At 40.4% G+C, this 9,811-nt stretch overlaps 1 protein-coding gene across 2 annotated transcripts; it reads right to left on the minus strand.

The window, feature by feature from the left end:
- Nucleotides 1-573: 573 nt before the first annotated feature.
- sf1 (splicing factor 1) lies at nucleotides 574-9,333 on the minus strand. 2 transcript variants are annotated; one of them, XM_056239541.1, is made up of 12 exons: nucleotides 8,933-9,333; nucleotides 8,036-8,167; nucleotides 6,133-6,208; nucleotides 4,006-4,158; nucleotides 3,838-3,927; nucleotides 3,570-3,753; nucleotides 3,321-3,436; nucleotides 3,108-3,215; nucleotides 2,795-2,978; nucleotides 2,094-2,307; nucleotides 1,668-1,832; nucleotides 574-1,575 (listed from the first exon to the last, which is right to left on the minus strand). In XM_056239541.1, the coding sequence occupies exons 1-12, from the start codon at nucleotides 9,177-9,179 to the stop codon at nucleotides 1,253-1,255; spliced, it is 1,992 nt and encodes a 663-aa protein (XP_056095516.1). In that variant the 5' UTR covers nucleotides 9,180-9,333; the 3' UTR covers nucleotides 574-1,252. The 2 variants fall into 2 exon arrangements, with proteins under 2 accessions (XP_056095516.1, XP_056095517.1); XM_056239542.1 differs by lacking the exons at nucleotides 6,133-6,208; nucleotides 8,933-9,333 and having other exon boundaries at nucleotides 8,036-8,159.
- Between the last annotated feature and the right edge of the window lie 478 nt (nucleotides 9,334-9,811).

A 9,811-nucleotide genomic window follows, 5' to 3' on the forward strand; every position in this document is an offset into this window, starting at 1 on the left:
AGACAATTGTGAAATACGAATGACAGATTTACCCGTTGTAAAATGCAAAAGACTTCGTTTCGGACTTCAGAGTGGTTAAAAAAAAAAAAGAAAAAAAAAGAGAGACAGCAACAGGACCCATGCGAAAACAAGGATACATATCGGAAGGGCATTAAATGCAGTCACGCAATGCTGATGTTGAACATTAACAATTTGAGAACAAAGTAATTTGCACGGTTTTGCGTGATATGATACACGATTGTTAGATTTAATCAGCGTGATTTACTGCAATGTCAGAAGCAGAACAAAAGTGGATGTTTCTTACTTGTTCAGATGACATTTTCTGGTGAAAATTCTTGTTGGTCATACTTCCAAAAAGAATAATCTGTGATTGCGAATGCCGGTGACTGACAGCCTCACAGTCTCCTCAAACTTTGTGTGTAACCCGCGCTGTGCCGTGTCGAAGTACAACTCACGTAAAGTTGATAATTCCGCTAATAACTGCAATTGCCGATTTCAAACAGAGATGGCGACAGAGGAAAAACTGCGGACTGCAGCTTTAACAAAACAGATGTGAAAGATTGACACCAACAATTCGACACCATGCCAACTTTTATTTAGTTGAATGCTTCATTACAAAAATATTGAAATACATTTGGTGGAAGGCATTAATGAAAAGTTCTTTTAAATAAAAACAATTTTGGGAGGGGTGGGGGTACAAGGTGAGCACAAAAATTAGGCTATACAGACCACCTAATAGAGTAAGCCAATCATCTACAACATCTTGAAGACATAAATGTCTTTTTATACTATGCAGCAACAAATGCACAGTTGGTTAAGAGTGTAATACACTAGTTGTTTATACACCTGTTGGAATGTTGCTAACTGAATCGTAAGCAGATGTCATTTTTACTTGCTGGAGACGGTTTGAAATGAAACATGAAATAGCAGGCTGGCAGAAACAAAAACCAAACACACATTCCTTGCACAACATCATTTTGAACAAATATTATCCTAACAGTTCAAATACTACAGTTAAAAATCATTAACAATTGAAGCAAATTTACAAATAAATCACACCGTCTCTCACACTCTCTCTAGCTCGATTTTGAAGTTTGAACCGAGACCAATCAATAGAAAAAAATAAACCTTTAGCAACTAATCACATCAAGCTGTTAAATGAACAGAACAAGGTATAGTCCTGTGATGTATCTTTGTATATATTTTAGGCATCACCGCATGGTCACAGGGCCACAGAGACTAAATTGAGCCTTTAACTCTGGGGCGGAGGGGGTGGAGGTGCAGGAGGCATCCCGTACGGTGGCATACCGGGAATCCCCATCATGGTCACAAAGTTAGGGTCCATGGGTGGGGGTGGGGGAGGGGGTGCATACATCATGCCTGCTGAGCCAGGTGGAGGGGGTGGAGGCGGCGGGGGGGCACCAGGAGGAAGTGGGGGTTGGACCCCAGGTGGAGGCGGGACCATAGAAGGGGTACCCATGGGCGGAGGGGGCTGAGCGGCTGAGGTGGCCGTCTGCTGAGGCTGTTGCCAGGGTGGCAGGTTTCCAGTGGCAGAAGTGGATGTGGTGGTTGTATCTGGGAAAGCGGCAAAAAAAAAAAAGTAGTAAATCAGTGACTAAAGGAAAACCTTTATTGATATCAAATGTGTACTACTGTAATACACTTACTCTGTTGCCATGGCAGTGGAGCACTGGTTGCCATGCTGCTGGTGGGTGGTGGGGGAGGGGCCTGCTGTTGCCATGGTGGCAGAGGTCCTGATGGTGGAGGTGGTGGTTGGTTGTTGGGGGGAGGTGGAGGTGGGGGCATCATACTCATGGGTGGCGGCAATAAACCTGATCACCAGGCAAGGGAGTAAAACAATGAGCTTTCTGGAAAACTAAGTATCCAAGTATGAAAGCAAGCATACTTCAATATTACCAAACACAGATGTCAGTTGGGAGTTTTGTGGTCAAATAAGCTTGGATATAAACAGAAGCTTTTGTCCTCTGATAAAGATAATTATATACTTCCATCTTTCCAGGGAAATGTTTTAATACACTTCATTAAGCAAGAATTGCACGACTGAAAGTCTAAACATCACGGGCTATACTCACTCATGTGGTGTCCGGGTGGTGCTGGGCCTTGGCCCATTGGGGGAGGGGGCGGCTGCATCCAGGGTGGTGGCATTCCATTGGGGTTTGGTGGCATAGGAGGGACGCCCATGTTTGGCATTGGTGGAGGGAAGTTATGAGGGCCACTAGGACCCTGGTGCATGCTGTGGAAATTCCTGTTATCGGTAGGGCCTGAATTCATCCAAGGAGGACGATTCTGAAAGGTGTTTGAGAGAGAGAGATATGAGTTTTTGTGAAAAAGTAATAGTTATATTCAGCAAGGATGCATTAAATTGATCAAAAGTAAGAGTAGAGACAACAAACTATTTAAAACAAATCCTTTTCTCTTGAATTTTCAATTCATCAAAGAACCCTGAAAAAAATATATCACCGTTTCCAACAACTGGTTGTTGAGCATTGATATGAAATGTTTCTTGAGCATCAAATCAAGCATATTAGAATGACTTCTGAAGGATCATGTGACAATGAAGACAGGAGTAATGTTGCTGAAAATTCAGCTTTGCAATTACAGGAATAAACTACCTTTTAAAATATATCGAATAATATTGGATTTTTTTTTTACTGTATTTTTGATCAAATCAATGCAGCCCTTGGTGACTATATCTACAATACAAAAAAACTAACATTAGAACAGTAATGTATGTGTGCATATCATGAAGAATTGTCGATGTCTTTGGTCTTACTGGTGGTTGTTGGTTGTTGTTGGGTCCTGATGAACGAGATCCACTAGTGGGAGGATTGTGGCCACCACCGGAAGAAGGGACTGGAGCCTCTCCTAATTCTGCCATGAGAGACAAGTACTCTTTATCCATACGGGCCTTATCCTGAGCAGACTGGGGTGGTTCGCCTGGCCGGGGAGCAAAGGAACTGCAGGGAAGAGAAATAAAATTAACCCTAAGTCTGAACTTTACTTGACATAACCAGAAGGTGCTAAACTTCTTGGAGGGGATTTATTTTTTAATATAATAAATAATTGCTGATCACTGATGGGCTTGCCTGGTAAACTTGCAGTCTGATGAGATGTGACCTGCTCCTCCACACTTTGTACAGACAGTTGTGTTTGTGATGCTGCGAGGCTCTGTGCTCTGCCATGGGCGCAAGATCCTAAAAGAAAAAAGTACACATTGATGAGTATAAAATACATCTACAACATTTACTCGCCCTGTTGCTCTGAGAAAAGGGTCAAGAAGTCTGTGTGCAGTCTCCCACCTGTTATCATCCTCTCTCAGAGTGCCATTGAGTCGTGCCAGCTCCCTCAGTTGCATCTTTCTTAGATCATTCTGGTCCTCAGGGGTCTCAATGCCCTGCTTGAGGATATTACGGATCTGTGGACAAAAAGAAAGCACTTAGAAACATGCAATAGAATGATTGTTGAAGCCGATAGCTATGCTTTTTCATTAAACTGATTTCTAATGCGTTTTCGAATTCCAGGTGCAAGAATGTCTGAAGAAGACTCACCTGCTCTACAGCTTTCTTCACATTCTCCATGGTGTTAGCAGTGACCAGTGCATGAAGAGGTTCATCTTCTCCTGGAAGCATCTGTCCATCCTTACGGCCCACCTTCCCTTCCTTCACTGAACCTTTACCACGAATCATGATTTTAGCACAGCACTCCTTCTCAATGTTCTTCAGAGTGTTTCCACTGGAGAAACAAGCAATAGACCAAGTTAGTTTAAGTAGAGACTACGGATTCAGCAAACATTGAGTTTAAAATCATGCAGCTTACCGTGGACCAATCAAAAGCCCAACAAAGTTGATCTCTGGATATTCATCCTGAGGAATCATCACCTTATCACTAACCCGAGTAGCTGGTGGTCTGAGTAAGAAGAAAAACAAGTAAATATCAGACACCGTAGAACCAGAGAGAAAAGAAAAGAATTTGTATAAGCCATACTTGTAGTCAGCAGGGGGTTTGAATTCAGGGTTCAGCCCCACCATCTCTGTGATGAGAGAATGTCTCTCTTCCTCCAGCTTCTTGCGTGTACGATATTCACGCGTGTTAAGCCTCTTGCCCTCACTGTTGTAGATGGGCTCAGGAGATGGAGATCTGTAAAAAGGAAAGAACAACAGAAAGATGCAGCACAGTCAAAATCATAACACAGTACTAACACCCTCAACAGTTAAACATTCAATGGCTTGCCTACTCTTAACTGACATGGTTTGACTTGTTCTGTGGTCATAAAAAAAAAAAAAAGTGCATGGGATGCCCCGGAGTGCTCACATTCTAATGAGACGAGAGCGAAATAAAAGTGGCCACTGGAAAACTTATATTGAACCATTTAGAAAGGGGAAAAAACTTCAGATTAAAGAGCTTGAAGCTAAGTAAAGCTTTTTTTTTTTAAAGGGCGACAAAACTTTGTATCAAGGAGCCCACTAAATTTTTGAACATTAATAAAACGTGTCTGTCTCAATATTATTTGGGGGATGAAAAATAGGACAAATATCTGAGACAAATGGGGCAACCAACACACTTGAAGAGCTTCTGTTCTTCAACGCTGATCTAAACCTTCACACGCCCGGACATTCAAACGGTTACCTTCCCCTTGGACGGTGATGAAAACCTGTTAACCTGCACAATGAGGCTCTGTGCTTGAAAAAAGTTACGAGGGGGAATTTGGGTTAGAGAAATAAATTGGGATTAAATATTAACCTTCAACAGCCCTCAAACAAAACAGCCACACAAACGTGACAGGTTCATGATAGGCAACCCGAAGAGGAGAAAAGTGGGGGGAAAAAAGAGGGAAGAATTTTCTGCTGGTTTTCTTTGGGACTGATATCTCCAGCGCTGACAACCTGAAGCACCCCCCAGCTTTGTTTTGCGAGCTGGAAGTTGATGAGCGATCGATCCTAAATCCTGGAGTGGATAGACCTTTAAGAAGAACCTTTTTAGAGTTGGCGGTGTAAAAACGTCGGATTAAGATTCTGCCGGAGAACCTAAGGCTGTTCAGAGAGCAAGGGGTGTGGCTACTAAAAAGACACTCTCACGTCAGAAACATGACATTTCCTGCTATGTTGGATGCTTATGAATTCTATGAGTGGCCAAAGTGATCAAAGTGTTAAGGTTATGGTTATTCCAGAAAGAAAAGGTCAGAGGAGTCTCCTCCGAGTGGTCTTCCAGTGCGGAAATCTGTAATACTGTGGAAGTTCCTGGACAAAATGGTGCTATCCCCATTATGGAAAACCATTATTGACCATCCAATTAATCAACCATTCAGATTTTTAGATTTAAGGACACGGTTGTGTTCATTAACTGCATTTCGGAGGTGAGAAAGATGGGGCATTTAAAATGCAATATAATCGAATGAAAAACAAAATTCCTTTAAATGGCTTAAATAGTGGATTAAACAAACCTACTATCTTAGACTAGAGGAAATAGGGCTACACTGGGATAATAAATTCTACACAAGCCTTTAAAATACATACGTTTCACAGAAAATAAACATGCATGCAATCAAACCGAATACTTACAACAACAAAAAAAACAGTTCAGAATAAAATAAGATTTACTTAAAGACGATCAAGATTAGCATTGTTTATATGACTGCACATTATGTTTTGGTAAAGTTGGGTGCTATGTATTATCAACAGTTAGTCCTCACTGTCATAAGATATAAAGTAACTTCAAATTTCAGGGTATAACACTGGCTAGTTACCTGGGAACACTAACTGAATGAAAAAATCTGACCTTTCTTATGACAATATCCTACCATGATAGCCTTTAGTCATTTCTTTGCCTCTGTGTACAGAACAGATCCAAACATTTATCTAAAATTCAACTAAGCATTTCAAACACTAGAATGTTTAGACATGTAACAAAACCAATTTCATTACAATCAAAACATTTTCTAAACTCTTTAACTAGAAGGCAAAGATATGAGGTAATTTTAGACAAAGGCATTTGGACTTATTTCTTACCCTTACATACACATTAGTACACTTACGATCTGGCCTCACAATAAAATGGCGCATTAAAAAGGTAAAGAAAATGTTACTGTTGTTGGGTTTAAATCGTTATTCCGACCTGTCCTCAGGGTTAACAGGGATTCCCAGGTCTCCTGTACGCAGTTTACGTGTCAGGTCTTCAATCTGCAGTTGGACTGGAAGAAATCAGGTTAGGAAAGAAAAAAACAAGGATGGAGAGAAATGTGGTTAACAACAAAAAAACCCCACAAAAGCAGAAACAGTACACTGTAAAACTCAATGTGACTACGGTTAAACAAGGAAAAACATTTTTTACCATGGTAATTGTCAGTTCACTAAGAATCAGTCAACTGAAGACTTTTGATTCTCTGCAACACATTTTCTGAAATACTGCAACCCCGACAGGAATTTTAGAAAACAACCTTGTTTGAGCTTGAAATAAGCCCATACATATTTCCCCAAACATTTAGAAAATCAAATATCAAGGTTTGCCTAAATTAAGATTCAGAAACCTGGGGGGGGATTTCAGTAAATAACCATTTCAGAAAAAGGTTAATTGCAACAGGCTTTCGATTTCATGCCACCAACTTTGAGACGTGAAACCACTAAAATTCACATTTCAACCATACACTTAAAATATTAGTTCACATACTATTTTCATATCAAGTGAGCTAAAAAGGTGGCAAAAACATGAAGGCCTGTCAGGGGTGGGGGAGTTGGGTTTGAAGAAATCAAAAATCATATTGGCTAAGTGGCTTGAGCAACTGCATCCTCAAAATGATTGAAATTAAGTTTAGAGAATAACACCAGTGTAACTTAAAAGAAACATTATTACTCTATAAAGAAAAAAAAAAAATTAACATACTGGGTGTTAGTGACCCTTAACCAACTTCAATAACATTCAACACAAGTTTTTTGGTTCACTTAACACTAATCAGTTAGGACAACTGAGATCTAATATTTAGAACTGATTAGCCAACCAGACCTGCCTTTAGTTGATGTTTTTTTGTTTTTCATGCAAAAGACTAGATTTAACTAGGCCTCAAGCCACGGCAACCAAATCAGCCTGTACAAACCCAAAAACTGACCTGTATCACTCATGGAAGCATTTAATGGGTTTTCACATGCATTTATCCATGACATGCTTAAGAGAATCAGACCCCACAGGTCACACGTTGAATGGTGCAGGTTGATGGTAGGTAAAGGACATGAGGTGTCAGTTATCAATAGAGGACTAGTTAAGGAGATGTAGGTCACATTATCATTGAAACCACCACATCATCACATGCCATTGCAAAACAAGTGCCTGACAGCAATGAGAAAGCAATTTACTACACACTGCTTTCAGACACAGGGTATGGAGATGACTTTCGCAATTCAGTGTTGGACCTGCATTGCTTTGCAGTCAAATTGGATTTAAAGACATTTTGCATAGTAAACATGAGCAGTGATGGAGTCCTGCAGCTGGAGACAGTTCACAGCAAGCAGCCACATCAGAAAAACACTGTGGGTTCTTGCTAATGGACATCGGATGGTAAGCAAACATTGACAGTACTACAAATACCTCAGTGCTTCCTAGACAAATAAAACGTCCTCACATTGCACATCGATGGAGTTAGTACATTCTAGTGAACATGGGCAAAGTGCTGAATTTCGATGGATCGACTTCTTTGAGAAGACCATCTCTAATACATATGAGACATATAGAGATGGCCATTTTGCACTGCGACTTTCAGATCGAGGGTTAGCAAAAAACCAAATGGTTATCCCATTAATAGACATCAATTATGTCAACAAAGAAGTCAGACCAATGAAATTCAGCAATTACATCCTGCATGTGATGTGCAAATTGTGAGGAAATAATAAAACAATTTTTGGGACAAAAAAGTGAGTTGTCTAGGTGTAGACAGAATTCCCACCCCAATTCACAAACACAATGTTCTGCAACTTAAACTATTTGACTCAAGACACACATTAGAACAACAGTAAATTTAGATGCTCACCTATATAAGCTCGTTCCTGGTCCCGAGTCAGCCCGGGAGGGATCACGGTGGGCATGCCCGGGATGACGGTCTTCTGATCCGGCGTCTCGCTGCTCCAACGACTCCTTTTCCTCTGCTTCTTCTGGCAAAAATCTAACAGAGAATGTTATATGGGTGTCATTGCAGTCCATATAAACCTACAGTATCATATTTGATTTGTAAATTTCTTAGGCCTCTAAATGATCAAATCTAAACATTTCTGCAAAAAACTATTGTACACAATCTACTGTATGCCTTCTGCCTTTTGATTGATCATTCATACTTAGCAAGTAAAAGGCCTCGGTAATTCAAAAAATGTCAACCATGTGTCTATTTGCTGTGAAATCATGAAAGTTAATTTAAGTACAAAAATGTAATTGTCAGGTTTACATATATCTTAAGACGTTATTGAGAGATACAAAGTGACAAGTATTTTATGTAGTCTGCTATATTGTTATAAAGATCTCCCTGACTTACATTAAAACCTATTAGAATTCTTTTTGGCATATAAATAATCCATCAATGATCCAAAATGCATATTTTGCTCAGATTAGGCCTCTGAATAAAAGTCTGGTGTATCAAATAATACACAAAACAAGACATGCATGGAAACTTATTTTGTCTAAAGGTTTAATAAACCGCTTTTCATCTGTTAGGCTTTACAGAGTTCAACATGTACAATTGATTTTGGGAACTCACATAAAGTCTATTACATGACCTACACTAGAGGTTCATGCACTGCACAGTCTAAAGCTTTTTATTAGACAATTCCATTGACAAAACAAGAAATCAAAGACTAAAGAGCCCAATAAATAAAACCACAACTATGGAACAGGCCGTTGGCCCTGAAAGTGTCTCAGGCCTGTCCACGCTGTTTACCTCCACTTCCCGTCTGAGCCGGCAGTACTACTCCGACTGGGTTTGAGAGCGCAGAACTCACAGCTACGGGGAACTGGGGAAAACCTGGGGCTGTTAATTGCGGTTGTTGGAAGGTCTGCAGCGGGAAAGAAACCGCAGGCACGGGCGGTGCCATTAACCCCGCGCCGGGGCCGGACTCAAAGCCTCGCTTAGCGCCGATACTCGGGTGCAGCTTCCCCAGCGGGGTTGCGTTGGCTCCCGTTGCCATTTCTGGGCGTCAGGAGCTTCTCTGTTGTTTTATATCTGCACAAAAAATATATATTTCCTTTCTGGAAAATGTATTTACTACGAACGTATGCCTCCCTAACCTGCAACCACCTTCTGTTACCCGCTGGCTAAGATGGCGTCTGCTGAGAACGACAAAGGAGATTTGACGTCTATTTAGAGCCATCCGATTGGTCAATGATGATGTCAATCAATTTGTTGTTTACAGTCATTGGTTCATTCGGGTCTCCGACGATACATTTTATTGGCCTCTCATTGGTCGAAATGGTGCTCGCTCCGCAAGCAGGCCAAACCTCTAGCAAGGTAGGTTGGCTTCAGCACTGGTTATCTTTTTTTTTCCACAGTCTATGCTGGTTATCCATAAGACGACACATCATTTGGTCTAGTGCTAAAATACTTTCTATAAGCGGTTTAAATAAATGTAATAAATTGTCATCATTTCCCATTACTTTTGATTAAAATAAATAAACTGGATGTAAATGTGTTCTCTATCTCTCCCTTTCTATCTATGCCTTTATATTACAATATGGAGAAGAATAAGAAATCTGAGAATCTAATAGATATATTTTTATGCATTTGCACTCATAGAGCAACATTTCATAATTTAATTTCCAA

This window comes from Rhinichthys klamathensis, unplaced genomic scaffold (assembly GCF_029890125.1).
Source record: "Rhinichthys klamathensis goyatoka isolate OS25496 unplaced genomic scaffold, OSU_Roscu_1.1 h1tg000567l_1, whole genome shotgun sequence".
Classification (NCBI taxonomy): Eukaryota; Metazoa; Chordata; class Actinopteri; order Cypriniformes; family Leuciscidae; genus Rhinichthys; species Rhinichthys klamathensis.

What these genes read in the sequence shown, in the direction of transcription:
- sf1 (XM_056239541.1), bottom strand. Translation starts at nt 9,179, where the DNA reads ATGGCAACGGGAGCCAACGCAACCCCGCTGGGGAAGCTGCACCCGAGT. An exon ending in TGAAGAAAGCTGTAGAGCAG is followed by an intron (nt 3,437 to 3,569) that starts GTGAGTCTTCTT and finishes TTTTGTCCACAG; the next exon opens with ATCCGTAATATCCTCAAGCA. An exon ending in TCAGACTGCAAGTTTACCAG is followed by an intron (nt 2,979 to 3,107) that starts GCAAGCCCATCA and finishes TCTTCCCTGCAG; the next exon opens with TTCCTTTGCTCCCCGGCCAG.